This window comes from Brassica rapa, chromosome A03 (genome assembly GCF_000309985.2).
Source record: "Brassica rapa cultivar Chiifu-401-42 chromosome A03, CAAS_Brap_v3.01, whole genome shotgun sequence".
Classification (NCBI taxonomy): Eukaryota; Viridiplantae; Streptophyta; class Magnoliopsida; order Brassicales; family Brassicaceae; genus Brassica; species Brassica rapa.
The window spans coordinates 5402846-5418773 of record NC_024797.2 but is presented as its reverse complement, the minus strand read 5'-3'; the positions used below and the strand labels follow the sequence as shown (position 1 = coordinate 5418773).

The 15928-nt window shown below is 34.9% G+C and overlaps 3 protein-coding genes across 3 annotated transcripts; 1 reads left to right on the top strand and 2 right to left on the bottom strand.

Moving 5' to 3' along the window:
• Positions 1-19: 19 nt before the first annotated feature.
• LOC103856775 lies at positions 20-1277 on the bottom strand. Its single transcript, XM_009133905.2, has 4 exons — positions 1022-1277; positions 718-874; positions 353-640; positions 20-262 (listed from the first exon to the last, which is right to left on the bottom strand). The coding sequence occupies exons 1-4, from the start codon at positions 1067-1069 to the stop codon at positions 174-176; spliced, it is 582 nt and encodes a 193-aa protein (XP_009132153.1). The 5' UTR covers positions 1070-1277; the 3' UTR covers positions 20-173.
• Positions 1278-1508: 231 nt separating this feature from the next.
• Positions 1509-11178, top strand: LOC103856772 (auxin efflux carrier component 2). The gene is made up of 9 exons (XM_009133902.3): positions 1509-3562; positions 3946-4248; positions 4556-5000; positions 5221-5487; positions 5872-6157; positions 6283-6368; positions 6522-6679; positions 6769-6845; positions 7122-11178. The coding sequence occupies exons 1-9, from the start codon at positions 3293-3295 to the stop codon at positions 7186-7188; spliced, it is 1959 nt and encodes a 652-aa protein (XP_009132150.1). The 5' UTR covers positions 1509-3292; the 3' UTR covers positions 7189-11178.
• LOC103856771 (nucleotide-sugar uncharacterized transporter 1) lies at positions 11001-13221 on the bottom strand. The gene is made up of 7 exons (XM_009133901.3): positions 12872-13221; positions 12632-12795; positions 12344-12552; positions 12169-12262; positions 11858-12024; positions 11594-11764; positions 11001-11517 (listed from the first exon to the last, which is right to left on the bottom strand). The coding sequence occupies exons 1-7, from the start codon at positions 12963-12965 to the stop codon at positions 11235-11237; spliced, it is 1182 nt and encodes a 393-aa protein (XP_009132149.1). The 5' UTR covers positions 12966-13221; the 3' UTR covers positions 11001-11234.
• Between the last annotated feature and the right edge of the window lie 2707 nt (positions 13222-15928).

Below are 15928 nucleotides of genomic sequence, written 5' to 3'. Positions count from 1 at the left end.
TTTCGTCTTAGTGTTCAACTCACACATGAATACTTTTCATATTCTTCTTATCTTTTACTTTTGGTTTGATTGTAATGTTCAGATACATTTAATGGATATAAATAAAAAGGTAGGATGGTTAATGGTATTGATCCTAACACAATTCGGAGGTGAGACTTGAGCAGTATCGAATATCAAACTTGAGTAAACTCAAGAGCGTTTGTGTCTGGATCACGAGTGAATATCGCTGGCCTCCCTGACTTACTCATCGTATACGCAATCCCTGCACACAAACAAACCATCTTCATTTTGGAGCAAACAAATAAAAAAAAAACATCCTTAATTGAAATATAAGAAAGAAATATACACATACCAGCTTTATCCAGAATCTCTTTCAGAACTGAAACATCTCGGATTGCGATACAAGCATGTCTATCTCGACCACCGTGCTCGGGTCTACCAGTTAATGGATCAGGATTTGGAAGCTCCATTAGATGAATCATCTCTGAACCTACCCATAACCATGCTCCTCTATATGGAAGCTTATCGTGTGGCCTCGCCTCGTTGATCTCAAGGCCTAGAATGTTCTGGTAAAACTCCAGTGACCGTTCTAGGTTTTCACACAGCAGACCCACATGGTGAACCCCTACAACTCCATAATCTAAGTACCAAACACAACCAATAAATTACAAAACGGCACGGTTTAATCCAAGATTAAGGTTGTAAGATTTTAGTTACCGGTTTTGTTGTTAAGCTCTTTCTCTTCTGTAACCACACTAGTCCCTTGTGCTTGATTAGCTTTAACTCCACGTAACCTAATGTTGAGCTTCTCTTTTCTCAGACTCTTGTTGTGAAAGTCAAGTCGTTCTTTTGTGGAGAGATTCGTGCAGGTCACCTTCCAGTTACCAAAACGATTCATCATCAGTCACAATCCTAATTTCTCAAAAACTAAACACAATTTTTTTTTTAAACTGAACACAATCGAGAGATAAGAACAGGATTCTAAGAGAACTATGGGTGATTGAAGAAGCTTGAGTGTTACCTTTGGTCGTAGGTCTAGTGAAATTGAAGGTCTGAAAATAGACGCCATTCAAGAGAAGCTTCGATGTCTGTTTTTTTTTCTAAAGACTCAACACACAAGAGATTCGTATCTCTGCAAAATGTAAACTCATATTTCTTATTTTATTTTAATTTTACGTGTCAAGAATATTGACGAGCTCAAAAGAACCTAAGCCGCAGATTAAAGGTAAGGTCAGTGAGAAGGATGTGACATCTGTGTTGATCCTCATTGATGGATGATTTGTTTTGTTACTATTTAGACAAATATCTGTCCATCATCACATGTGAAAACCAATTTTGTATTGTCTACTGAGAATTAATTGTTTCAACAACAGCATCTAAGTCAGTTCTGAATCTTCTGATGGTGGGTAAATCTCTTTTATAAAACCCAAAACAGGTAGTAACAATATTATTAATTTTCTGCTTAATTTTCTAACTTTCCTATCATCATTTAATATTTCCGACTAATATGTATATGAGATAATGTAGATTCCAAAGAAAAATCCCATACTGTTAAAAAATTTTCCTCCAAAGTTATTAATTTAAAATAAATTAAAATCATTTAACTAATCATAAAAATTTGTGACACAGAATTAATCAATTTTTAAATATAAATTTAATCTAGAAATATGAAAACATAATTTCCTCCAAAATTATTATTTCAAATAAATTAAAATCATTTAGCTAATCATAGATGATATTGGTTAAATCTAATCTAGAATATGTTTTGAAACGTCATACATTCTTTAAAACATCATATATTTATGTGACAAATAATTGAACATAATTTTATTAAAGTTGAATTAATCTAAGAATATCAAAACATAATACATCATAAATTCTAAAGCATAGGAAATATTATTTTTAGCTTATTTTTCTTTTTAGTATATTTCCATGGATTTCACTTACGTCAGTTCTAGTCCTTTTCACAAGGTAAGATCTTGTCCTTTATTTGCTACAAATAGAATAAAAAAATTACTTCTAGTCCTTTGGTTTTATCAATTCAGATGACCAGAAAAGGAAACTAACCGAATACGGTACTTGTAAAAGTTGACAAAAAAATTGTATACAGTACTTGATAGACTCGGGATGTTCAGCTTTATGAAAAATTTAAAAAGTCCACTAGGCCCAATCAAAGCGGCGTGATGAATACGTCTGCGCAATATGAAAATACGACAGTTTAAATATGAAAGCAAGGAGGCTAATTATTCATCTGGTCCGATCACCAATGTCCTTGACCATAATTAATAAAATCATTAAGCTTTCATATTGAAGAAAGAAACATTATCTTAGAGTAATGAACATGCAAATTTCAATTACAAAACTACAACGCTCTAAAATTAAATTAATTTCGTCCTTATCAAAAACCAGATCTTTAATTGTATTCTTCCTGATTAAATATCAGATCTTTACAGAAACCGCAGATCGCTCAGAAAGTTTCAGTAGATGCCATCAACACCATGTGCATGCATCAACCTTCGCCGTATTAATAGCTTACACACAAGTTTTATTTTTATATGATATAAAATATCTAAATTTACCATCTAATACTTGTATATTGAAATTACGTATCTATCTCTATTTTAAGAATCTAACATTTGTGTTAATATAATCTCCAAAACATTAATTTCATCATATTATAGACCAATCCTCCTTATCCCAAGACAAGATTCCCTGTTTCTTTTTCATGTTTAAATATAGCAGCTTCATGCAGAAAAAAATGCTATACTTGAGGTTCAAAATATCTTAAATCCTTTCTTATAAACTATATACACATACCTAGGGTAAGAAAATAATATGTAATGTAATAGTACGTGATTTGATCATTAATTGCGTACATACATATATAATTTTTAATGCAATTATATGATCTAGAGGAATACATTTTCTAAGGCAACTCTACAAATTTGCATTTCACTAAAACAAAAATAATTGTATTTTGATTTAGTATGACCATATTCCACAGTTTAAGAAGTTTGATTTTTGTATTAATGTTAAAAGTTTTATTAAGTTACCAAGAAAAATATCGCAAACACGTCTTGGTTTCTATTTTGCTTAATAATATTCATTGTTTGAACACGAATCACATGCATTATTATACTATTAACCTTGATGAATAACACAAACAACATTAATTAATATCCTCTAAAATGAACTTCACTTCCTCCTCCATAAATACCTTATACCACTCCACAACCTTCTTTCCCTCTCCATCTTTGATCTCTTCTCTCGTCTCCCAGGGAAATAAATCAAAATGATCACCGGCAAAGACATGTATGACGTACTAGCGGCAATGGTGCCGCTATACGTAGCTATGATGCTTGCCTACGGTTCGGTACGGTGGTGGGGAATATTCACACCGGACCAATGTTCCGGTATAAACCGTTTCGTTGCGGTTTTTGCGGTTCCTCTTCTGTCTTTCCATTTTATTTCCTCCAATGATCCTTATGCCATGGATTACCAATTCCTCGCAGCCGATTCACTTCAGAAAGTCGTCATCCTCTCCGCACTCTTTCTTTGGCAGGCCCGTCTCTTATAATAACCTCTATATGCATATATCATAGCATGATAGTAAATTTACAAGCACCTAGTCTAGTTTCATTTTTATGTGTGAAGTGTTGGTAGTCTAGTAATAATTAATCTAACCGCATCTGGTTGGTCATTTAATTAGCTTTGAGAATGAGCATCTAGTCCTCTTTTTATATTCTTATTTTAAGTTTATAGACTCACCACCAGCATTTGATAATACAATGAAACTATAGTCTTAATTATCAAACCTTAAGAGATATGAAGCTTGTTAATACACACTCACACACAATTGTTTGATATGTTTTTGTTTTGGTATGTAGAAGTTCCGGGCTTGTATACTAACATATGTTGATTTGTATTTTTGCTATTATTTTTCAGGCGTTTAGTCGGAGAGGTAGTCTAGAATGGATGATAACTCTCTTTTCACTATCGACACTACCGAACACGTTGGTGATGGGAATCCCATTGCTCCGGGCGATGTATGGGGACTTTTCAGGCAACTTAATGGTGCAAATCGTGGTGCTTCAAAGTATTATATGGTATACACTAATGCTCTTCTTGTTCGAGTTCCGTGGTGCTAAGCTTCTCATCTCCGAGCAGTTCCCGGAAACCGCCGGTTCCATCACTTCTTTCCGAGTTGATTCTGACGTTCTATCTCTCAATGGCCGTGAACCCCTCGAGGTATACGGATAATTTACACAAATGGCTCTTTGTATGTATGTTCAAATTAACCACGCGGTTAACTCAAGTAAACGAGAAACTTATTAATTACACCTGATAAATATAGTACTTAATTAATCAAATGTCGTTGTTGGGTTTCTATATATATATCAACTTATTAGAAATATTTTGACTTTCTTTTAGCTTGATTAATGGACAAAGTAGAAATTTCGAGTAAAGTAAACGGCATTGAACTTCCGGTTCGGTTATTAATTTGGTTCTGTCCGGTTTATTTCCTAGTGACTCAAAACATCGTTTTATTAATCAGACCGATGCGGAGATAGGTGACGACGGAAAGCTCCACGTGGTGGTCCGAAGATCAAGCGCTGCCTCATCGATGATCTCATCGTTCAACAAATCCCACGGCGGAGGACTTAACTCCTCCATGATAACGCCACGAGCCTCAAATCTCACTGGCGTCGAAATATACTCTGTCCAGTCGTCTAGAGAGCCAACGCCGAGAGCTTCGAGCTTTAACCAGACAGACTTTTACGCTATGTTTAACGCAAGCAAAGCTCCGAGCCCTCGTCACGGCTACACCAATAGCTATGGAGGCCCCGGATCAGGCCCCGGAGGAGATGTTTACTCTCTTCAGTCGTCTAAAGGAGTGACGCCGAGAACGTCAAATTTTGACGAGGAAGCTTTGAAGAACGCCAAGAAAGGAGGTAGAGGAGCGAAAAGTATGAGTGGTGAATTGTACAACAATAACACTGGTACGTTTTTAAGTTTTATATAAATTTAATATCATTCTATAAACTGTTAGAAACTCGTCATAAACTTAATATTTATCGGTTGACAAAAAAAACTTAATATTTAGTATTAAAAATTTTAATATTGATTTTTTTAAAAACTCTATTGAGAATATAATATTTATGTTTTTTTGTAAGCATGGAAATGTAAATTTTAAAATATCATTGGACATATTTTCTTCAGTTCCGTCGTACCCACCACCGAACCCGATGTTCAAGGGGTCAACGAGCGGAGCAAGTGGAGTCAAGAAAAAGGAAAGTGTAAGTGGTGGAGGAGGCAGCGGCGGAGGAGGAGAGCAGAACAAGGAGATGAACATGTTTGTGTGGAGTTCGAGTGCTTCTCCGGTGTCTGAAGCCCACGCGAGGAACGCTATTACCAGAGGCGCCTCCACCGATTCATCAACGGACCCTAAGGCTTATCTTCCACCTCACGAAAACCTCGCTTCCAAAGGTTAGTTGATCTTCACACTCATTATCATTAATTAATATATTTATTAATTAAGTTTCTGATAAGAATTTATACGCTTTTAGTCGTTTTTGGAATTGAATTTGAGTATATTTGATTTATTCGGACATAGATGAATGAAACTCATCGTCCTTTTCTGTTTCCAAACCCATTTTATCCATTTTCAAGTCAACAGTATGAATTGATATTATGATCGGATTACTTTATTGAATAGGGCATCAATGCATTCAATACTAAAAATGAATTATATAAAATATACTATAATGTAACAGTTTTTCCGTTTTCGTCGAATAAAGGACATAATCAAATAATAATATTAATTCTTGAGAATAATAATATTAATTCTTGAAACCTTGATGATGATGACAGCGATGCACAATCTGATAGAGAACATGACACCCGGAAGAAAAGCGCATGTGGAGATGGACCAAGAGGGCAATAACGAAGGGAAGTCAGGGGTACATTCGTCACCTTACAACGGAAAGAAGGGCAGTGACGTGGAAGACGGTGGTCCCGGTGGTCCGAGGAAACAGCAGATGCCGCCGGCCAGCGTGATGACGAGACTAATATTGATAATGGTTTGGAGAAAACTTATTCGAAACCCGAACACTTACTCTAGTCTCTTTGGCCTTGCCTGGTCCCTTATCTCCTTCAAGTAAGTACTTACCGTATATACAATTCCAACCCTTAATATATCTACATTTTCTTAGCCATTTTGCATAGATTTATAATGGCGGTTTGCTTGAAGTTGATTATATATATAATGATTTCATGGGACAGGTGGAATATAAAGATGCCAACAATAATGAGTGGATCGATTTCGATATTATCTGATGCAGGTCTTGGCATGGCTATGTTTAGTCTTGGTATTGTTCTCTCCTCATCGTATATTATGTCATTTATTTTTGTGTTGCTCAGTTCTACTTAATGATCATGGTTGCTAACATTACATAAGTGATAAGTCATTTACTTTTGTGTTGCTCAGGTTTACTAATTTATTGATTGTTAATAACATATAGGTCTCTTTATGGCATTGCAACCGAAGATAATTGCATGCGGAAAATCAGTGGCAGTCTTCGCGATGGCCGTGAGGTTCTTGACCGGACCAGCTGTAATCGCAGCCACCTCAATTGCAATTGGTCTTCGAGGCAGTCTCCTCCATGTCGCCATCGTTCAGGTTCAATATTAATCTTAAAATTTATGACCCTTTTTCTGTAATTATCTCATATATACACAATTATTAAGAAGATAATTTATATTTTGAAGGCTGCTCTTCCTCAAGGAATCGTTCCTTTTGTTTTCGCCAAGGAATATAACGTCCATCCTGATATTCTCAGCACTGCGTAAGTTTTTTTTTTTTTTTGAAAACAAGCACTGCGTAAGTTTATATTTATTTGATTTGTCATACTAAGCTGATCGACATCTACGTATATACATTTGTTGATTAATAATACATTCCTATAAAAAAATTATATTCCATAAATCTAACTGTTTACGGTTTTCCTTGGTCTGAAATGTTTCATTTTTCAAAATTCTCAAACTATTTTAATGTATATATCTTTATCGAAGCAAACTCATCATTATTTTTAATTCTAACTTAAATGTATAATGTTTTGCAGGGTTATATTCGGAATGCTGGTTGCTTTGCCTGTAACAGTACTCTACTACGTTCTTTTGGGCATTTAAGTTATAATCAAAATGTAATGGCAAATCAAAGGCAATCGATACGACCAAAGGTGAATTTTTAAAACATAAAGATTTACTAAGAAAAACCAAGACTAATTCATCCAGGTCAGGCTTAGGTGGATGGACCATGCAATGTCGCATTAAATTAATTTATAGCATTTGGTAGTAGAGATTTTGGTTAGTTCGGTGTAATTTATACGCACATGCATGTACGTGACTCTTTGTAACATTTATTAAATTTTTGGGATGTGCGTACAATAGTTTTTAAAATTTGTTTTTGTTTCTTCTGTTTATCGGTGATCGTGAATTATGTTATTAAATCGTAATAATAATTCAATCATATATACCAGATCGTGCAGAGTGTGTTTAGATTAGGTCATGTGCTTTTGTACATCTCTAGACCATCTAAAATGCATCAATCCTTCCAAATTCAGCCTTTTTTGCAGTTCTTTTATCTTATTTTCGTTTGTATGCGAGCGAATCGGAATATTCAATTGAAGGTTTAGTCGAATTTTAATATATTGATGAGTAAAGAACAAGGAAACTTTTTTTTTTTTTCCGTCTATTATTATTATTATTCAAACTGAAAGTAAAAACACAAGTCCAACATATAGCAAACTAAAAAAACAATAATGCCCAAAACAAACAGGCTGAGGCAAAAAAAAGCCCAAAGTGAGTCGGTGAACAAGTCGAGAAGGCTCTACCACGTGTTGAACTCAGACCCTAAAGAGAACACGTGTTTGCCAAGACATCATCCAACTTCATCGCGTGGAAAGTCGTCGCCGGAAAGCTTGATCGTGCTTCCACCGAAACACACCGGAGACAGGAAGCACGGATTGGAGCCACCACGACAACTCGATCTAAAATGAAGGCGCCCAAAGTGAAAAAGACCATCGCTTTATAAGATTGGAGAGAAAATCAGATTCAAATGAATCCAAGACGATCTTAACACCGACAAAGCTTCAATTCCAGAACATGCAACCACAGTCATCTTTATAAATCCAAATAAGCTTGAAGATGACTAAACCATTTGAGATGGAAAGGAAGAAGCTTTTCGATATAAAGAACAAAACTCAATTAAATCCGAACGATGATCGAGAAAGAACAAAACAAAATCAAAAATTACAAACAACAAACAAACGAAACTAGACAAAACTGGTAAAAAACTAAGAAGAATCATCAGAATCCCAATGATCCGTAAGAAGCCAGCAGAGACAGCGCTGAAGGAGCCGCCGTTCACCGGAGATAAAGCCCGACACACGGGAGGCAAAGACCAGCCAAGTCGGTGCTGTGAGAGCCACCGCTTGCCGGAGTCAAGCCCGATACACGGGCAACGAGATCACCGGAAAGGATCCGGCATCGAACGAAACTTGACTCCCTCTCTCTGAAAGATTCAAGAGAGATAAGAGAGAGAGAGTCTTCAACAAGGAAACTTAATATATATGATTTAATTTTTCTTCTATATAAATATCCAAAAGAACATATGAATAATATATGAGGTGACAGACTGACAATTATTAGATACATTGTATGTACGTATGAGGTGATCATAAATAAAACTTATGCACCAACATAAACGTATTTTCACCTCTAACATAATGTTACACCGACGGTTCATTGAATGAAAGATAGAACTCGAGTGGATAAAGATGAATGTGTTCAGAAGTGAAAGAGAGTCAGGTTCTTATATAATATGGACTTTCAGAATATACAACTGCGCTTGTCACTCTTTTTGTCTGGATCGATGAAAGCATTATGGGTAATAAATTATGTACTGAAACACATGCCAATATTACCTATTTCACGATTCCAGACAGATTGTGTAGACTTGCTCAATGATGTGAGAGCATTATTAAGAATGGTTAAATTTTTGTACTATGTAATTCTCAAGCTAGCACGTTTCATCCAGTTAACATTTAACCACGAATCCACGATATGTATTTTTATTTTCTAAGCTATTCCGCTCTATATTTGTTTGCTAATTCTGCTTGATAATGTATAATATAGTATTTTGATAAAAAAAAAAGTATAATATAGTAATAAATACGTTAGAAAGAAGAAGACTGTTGCTTTGCGTCGTCTGGAGGCGTTGACTGTATGTATAACGTGAAAACGATCACGTGGGATATCAGAACGAAGCGATAAACGTTGGAACTCGCTCTCTGGTCGGGACGAAAACTGAACGAACAACATGACCACATGAAATTCAATAACCATTTTCTTTTGATATATAGCTGTCCTGAATTCTGACTTATCTGACAAGAGATATTTTTAAATTTTAAGCGTAAATTATTGATGGATAACAGAATAACATATTTATACTAGGAGCACAATATTATAACGTTTTGAAGTTTACAGAAGCTTTTGTGCATAGAGTAGGAGACAACATCTGGTCAATGACAGGTAATTGTCTCTTTAGAAATACTATAATGTCTCAGTTTAGTTTAGTTCTTTTTTTTTTGAGAAAGGGCCTTCCTTAATGTTCATACTGTTTCAAATTTGATATGATCAGACATGAGCATGTTATAGTCACCAAATCTTGTTTTAAAACATAAGAAGTTTATTCACATGCGAAATTATAGTTCACTCGTTATCATACAATTTAGGTAAGGATAAGAAAACTAGTATTTCATTTCGACGTGTTTTATTCACTGCGTAAGTTTGTATGGTCAGTGACAAAAAAAGAAGTTTGTATGGTAGTAACTAACGTACTATAGTTTAGAGTTAGATTTTTTTTTTAATTTGATAAATTGTGAGATTTCCCATTCCTGCTTGTGCACACTATCTCACTAAAGCAAAAAAAAAATTAAAAAAAAATAACACAGAATCCAATTCGTCCATACATCTTAATATTATTCCTCATGATTATAATGCTGCTCGTAGAGCAGATTAAAAAAAAGACTCAAAATCGCAAATACTGTTGTCTGGACCTGAAAGATTTACATGAATATTTTTTTTTGTCTTGAGAACTCAGTGACACCAAAGTACTGAGCCTGAAACTAACTTCAAGATTATCAGTAGAATACCCAACTTAAGGGAGAGAGGATGGTGAGTGGGTTCAGTTTAATTTTTATTATTTCTGCTTAAGAGTAATCTTATCTCCAAGACTAGGAGAGTAAGAGCAATCCTTGTGTATTGCTTTGGATACTTGTGTAACCGCTCAGCTTTTCATCCGTTGTTTGTTTCTCGATACTCTCATTCACCAAAGCCTAGATCATTCAGATGACATTAGTTTGTTACATCACGCATTAAGGACGAAAAAACAAATGAGCCTCAAAACTGGAGCATTTCATTTTGTAAGTTACTCAGCCCTCAAAGCCTACATCATTCAGATGACATTAGTTTTTTTTTTTTCTGCCAACCTAGTTTGACACTTCCCTATTCTTTGTTTGTTTATAGTCTCACATCTTTCATTACTCACCACTAATCCCCTTCTATCTTCAAGGTAACATCTGTAAGTTTTTATTTTGTTTGACTAAAATACGTATTTTCAGTTTTCTATATATGCATACTGAATGTTTCATTTGCTAATGTATTCATACCAATTTATGCAGGCAGGCAAGAAACATTAAAAATAGTTTACACTTTTGTTGAATTTAAACTATGAGATATGTGATTATATTTTAATAATATAAACAGAATAAGTTAGTATATAACTGTTGTATTCACCTGTCAAATACCGTTTATATACATACAGAAATACCAATTTGATTATTAAGTTTTTCTGGATTCTCATTCTGTTAGAAAAAAATTCCACAATATATAACTTGAAATAGTGAGAAACTAAATTCTTCATCTGAAAAATTATTAAATTTTTTAAAATACAACACATATACATCTCCAAAAACAAAAGAAAAACAGAACATAACCGTTTAATTGAAAACACTTGCTACCAAAATGGTTTACTTTCAGGGATAAAATTAGAAGTTAGAATCAACACAGAAAAAAAGAGACCAAAAAGTTGAAAATACGAATCTAATAAGCAGTGAACGTGGAAAAAAAAATCAATTAAAACTATACTAGAAAAGAAATGTTAAAAGACTAGGCTAAACCGCGTCAGAGCCGTAAGGTTCAAGAAGACTCTTCTCATCATCCTTAAGCTCACTGAATCTTGACTTCTTGTCCAAAAGAGAAGAAGAAGAAGACGAAGCCTTAAGAGACTGGTTTCTCGTGTTAAGGTAAGTATACAAAGACGTCCCAATAATCGCCACAACCGCACCGCAAACGCTAACCACACCACTATTCGACCCGAAGATGTAGAAGTTCCCAAGGAGGAGAACACATGTCTTGAACTGTCCCAAGACAACGTGCGTGATCGCAGAAGTTGCTCTACAGACAATGGACAACATATAAGTATTGCGTTCCGACCACACTAATTTAACATACATGAAAACGGTTAACTCACCCGAGAGCTAAAGCTCCAGACCACTGAAGAAAGAAACCAAGAAACGCTGAAATGAAAATGGCGGTTGTGTTGGCAAGGCTCCAGTCGAAGGACAGCGCGCCTGGTGGATCCAAGAACGGAATCATTGAGACTAGAAACAAGAGAGTGATCGGCGTTGTCTTCCACATCAACCTGTTTAATTCACAAAGAGAGATGTTTGTTGATACAGAGGAGAATAAATGAAATTTTTAAACATAATAAGAATATGATTTTGATTTAACATACGCTAATGCAGTCCAATTCTCTCGCTGTTGCATATTAGACCATAAGATTTTGTTGGTAGCGCTGGGTATGATCCATGCTAAAGCCACACAAGCACCAAACAGACTAAACTGTAAATCCGTTACAGTCGCAACCGCAACTCCCACTGATACAACTGTAAGTGCAACTACCTGAACAAAAATAACATCAGCCACAAAGTTAGTTACTATACCAAAGTCTTTCTCTTTGCTCCTAATGAATCATGCAAATTCAATTAATTAAATTTTTCACAAGTGATGATTAATTAAAATTAAGAGAGAGAATCTCAGAGCTACCTTCATGAAAGAAACTCTCTTTCTATACCACAAGAACTCTGCAAAGACTATAGAAGGCGTGACAGCGATTTTCGCCATCTGGTAGAATCCAACACTGTGAAACAAAACACCAACCTGGTGAGAGAAACGCAATGATGCTTTTACCGCGCAATATAAATATAATGAGTCATAAAACCTGTTGTACTTGAGGCTGACATTAGCGAGACCAGTAGAGAGCGACATAACAATACCAAGAGTGTAGAGCGAAAGAGAGGATGACTTGGAGGAAGGAGGTGGAGCGGGGAGAAGGGAGAATGATTTGAGAAGAGCCATTAGTATAAAAGCTACAACGTAGTGGATGAAAGTGAGGAACACTGGGAACTCAAAGCCTATGTTTTTAAGCACCTGCCCAATTAAAAAAAAAAAAAACAACTTCTTGATTAGTTTTGATGAATAGCAGAGAGTTTAAGAAAGTGAGAGTTACCCATTTGTTCATGAAGATAATGCTAATAGCAACAAAGAAGTTGAAAGTGAGAGCAACGGTTGGGCCACAGACACGGTGTGTCTGCTGTTGCTGCTGTCTCTTTGGAGTCTCCGGCGAACGGAATCTGTTGAACAACGAAGCTCGCAAGTCCTCTAAAGCTTTCCCTGAAACCGAGAAAACCAAATCAGCTCAAAGATTGTTCTTGAAAAACCCTAATTGAGTGAAGTAAAAAGGAAGTACCTTTTTCACCAGCGTCACTGTCTTTGCGTTTGAGAATCTTCTTCGCATCTTTGCCGAGCCACGAGCTAATCATCATCCTCGGCGTTAATAACATTGTTCAGATTCGCAACTTGAGCGCCGAGAAGGAGAGACAAATTAGAACTGACCCACCATAGCGATGGTGGGAATCGAAAAAGGGTCTCTCTCTCTGTTTCGATTGATTGGAGTAACTCGAGTTTTTCACTCAGATTAAGTTTTTTGAGAGAGAAGAGACAGATGGAGAGAAACACGTGGCGGTAATAACGGGAGGATGGAGATTGATAAATTGAGAGAGACTTTTGTGTTATGTTTTTTTGTCTAGATTTGGAGCAAATCACGGTTCTTCACCGACCATTAAAGAAACAGAGACGATGTCTAAAGAAGGAGAGAGTAGAGTAGAGTAAACGCGCTTCCTCTGTGCATTTCACGCGTGATTTTTTTTTTCTCTTTCCTCGGCGTCCTTTTTTATTTTATTTTAAAACTGATTATATATTTATCGACCGCATAATTAAAGGGATGAGTCGACAGAAAAACAAAAGACCGACTGTCTCTTATTTGGCTTTTCGTCGAGTGATTTCCGTGTCCGATAATGAATAAATATGACCTGACTTGAGAGAATGTGGGACCAAATCTTACGGTTTCTAACGGTTATTCACCCTCCGTTTTGATCGATGTTTATCCTATAGTGTGTAGTAGATAGACTTTATCCCTAGTGTTTGGGCCAATCTAAGGCCTAGGTTGAGGCCTCGATTTAATTTCTATTCCTTTTTTTTCTTCTTACCACACATATTATATTGCCTTCTTAAGTTTGGGCCGATGCTCGATTCTATTTTCACAACCCAAAAAACAAAAATATCGTTTTGAACATGAAAATAATTAAAGCTTAGTCTTCGACAGCACCAATTCACCATCATCTTTTGGTTTGCCATATAGCTTCAGGTGTACTTAAAACTTAAGAGAATAAGAGAAACTTGTTGAGGGATCATCATCTTTTTGTGTTGTTCTCGCGGTCTCTATGCTTTTTTAATCCATTTGAGATGGTTAAAGAAGCTACTATGGTGATTCAATACTGAGAAATGATTTCAAGGTCAGGGCATGGTTGTTAGAAAAGAGATGTTTAGCTTCAGGATTTACTCATACCATTAGACTAGCTCATGTTTATAATATGATTTTGATAATATAAAGGCTAGCGTTGGGGTTCTGTTGATTTTTTCGATATGTGATTTGCGTTTGCCCATGCCAACTAAATTTATTATCTCGTCATCTTTGGATCACATTGTATGTGTGTTTGTGAAGTGAATTTCAAAAATTAAATATATTAAGAAACTGAAAAATCTTGAACCGAAGTCTAGACTAGTCTACAAAACATATGTAAAATACATGATAATTGAAGGAATTTTTTCTTTTTAAGACGGGAAAATTAATTATGTAAACTCCTCTTGTCAATATCAAAGTCAATTTTACTTGTTTATTTGAGATTGGTTGTCTTTTTCCACATGTGGATTTGATGATGTATACATTCTAAACGTATACAAGTATCCAAACACCTTTTTATCAGAGATTTCTCACAAAATTTTCAACACCTTATATCAAGAAACTCTTTGGTAGAAGCATACTTTGAAAGAACATGAAAACAACTGAAACTATGTTGGCTGAAAAAGAAGAATACAAACTTATATAGCAAAAAAGTATTATTAGGTAATATTTTTAATTGGAGATATTAAATGATATATATATTTTTCCTAAAATATGATATATATATGCAGCCTTTACAGCCTGTAATATTTGATGGCAAAGAAAATAAATCTGAATTTGTTTCTTGATGCGGCTCAGAAAGATATACGATTCTGGCCCACGTTCGTATACAAATTCTTCTAACTAGTTATCAATATACTACGTGCTTTGTTTTATTTATTTAATGTTAACAGTTCAGGATACTTAATAGAAATGTGGTGTAATATAGTTAGACTTGAGTCCAGTAACTTAGTATAGAACTGGCATACATATTATTAAAAATGTTATGGACCTTAATGAGAATCAGAAACCTAAAGTTTTATATAGGGTTGGGCGCAGGGGCGGATCTAGAAACGTTTTTAACCGGGGGCACAACATTAAAAAACAGCAAAACAAATGTTTTGATGGGGGCACATTTTCAATTTCCTTCAGTAAACTAACAATATTTAATCAAATCAACTTGTGCTACTTAAGAAAAAACAAAAATCAGTAGGGGGCACGTGACCCCATACCGTCGTGAGTACGTCCGCCCCTGGTTGGGCGTTCGGATATCCATTCGGATTCGGTTCGGATCTATTCGGGTTTCGGGTTTTCGGATTCAAAGATTTCAGCCCCATTCGGGTATTTCTAAATTTTGGTTCGGGTTCAGTTCAGGTTTGGATAACTGCATTTAACTTATTTTTTAAAAATTTAAAATTCATTATATAATTTAAATTTGTCAAAATCTATAAATAAAATTATATATTACATATAAATTTGAATGACATATGTTAAAGTACCTAAAATTAATATATAAATTGGTTTGTTTTAAATATTTGGATTGAGAATCAATAGATATTTTAAGTATTTTTGATGTTTTGAGTATACTTTAGCTATTTTAAACATGTATTTTTGACTATTTGTATATATTTTCAAGTATTTAGGAAAACTTAAAAATATCTTATATAATTTGAATGTTTTTTAATATACGTTAAATGTAAAAATAATTAATATATACATGTATATAAATCTATTTCGGATATAATCGGATACCCGAAATACTTCGATTCAGTCAGGTTCGTTTCGGTTCTTTAAATACCGAAATTTTGAACTCGTTAAGATATCTAATCAATTTTTGTTCGAATTCGATATTACTTTTTCGGATCGGGTTAGGTTCGGTTTTCCGGATTCGATGTTATTCTCTAGTCCTAGTTTTATAGTTTGACAAAAAGAAACAAAAGAGTTTATATAAGCCATCGTTTACACAATCTATAGATTCCTGCTTCATTTCGTTTTTCAATAGATACTAGATCCGATGTCCGCGCT

Coding starts and splice junctions, on each gene's coding strand:
- LOC103856771 (XM_009133901.3), bottom strand. CDS start 12,965: ATGTTATTAACGCCGAGGATGATGATTAGCTCGTGGCTCGGCAAAGAT. Junction 12,263..12,343: donor GTCAGCCTCAAGTACAACAG/GTTTTATGACTC, acceptor TTTGTTTCACAG/TGTTGGATTCTACCAGATGG. Junction 11,518..11,593: donor TCTGGAGCTTTAGCTCTCGG/GTGAGTTAACCG, acceptor CATTGTCTGTAG/AGCAACTTCTGCGATCACGC.
- LOC103856772 (XM_009133902.3), top strand. CDS start 3,293: ATGATCACCGGCAAAGACATGTATGACGTACTAGCGGCAATGGTGCCG. Junction 5,001..5,220: donor ATTGTACAACAATAACACTG/GTACGTTTTTAA, acceptor TATTTTCTTCAG/TTCCGTCGTACCCACCACCG. Junction 5,488..5,871: donor CGAAAACCTCGCTTCCAAAG/GTTAGTTGATCT, acceptor TGATGATGACAG/CGATGCACAATCTGATAGAG.
- LOC103856775 (XM_009133905.2), bottom strand. CDS start 1,069: ATGGCGTCTATTTTCAGACCTTCAATTTCACTAGACCTACGACCAAAG. Junction 875..1,021: donor CACTAGACCTACGACCAAAG/GTAACACTCAAG, acceptor GGTAACTGGAAG/GTGACCTGCACGAATCTCTC. Junction 641..717: donor AGAGCTTAACAACAAAACCG/GTAACTAAAATC, acceptor TTTGGTACTTAG/ATTATGGAGTTGTAGGGGTT.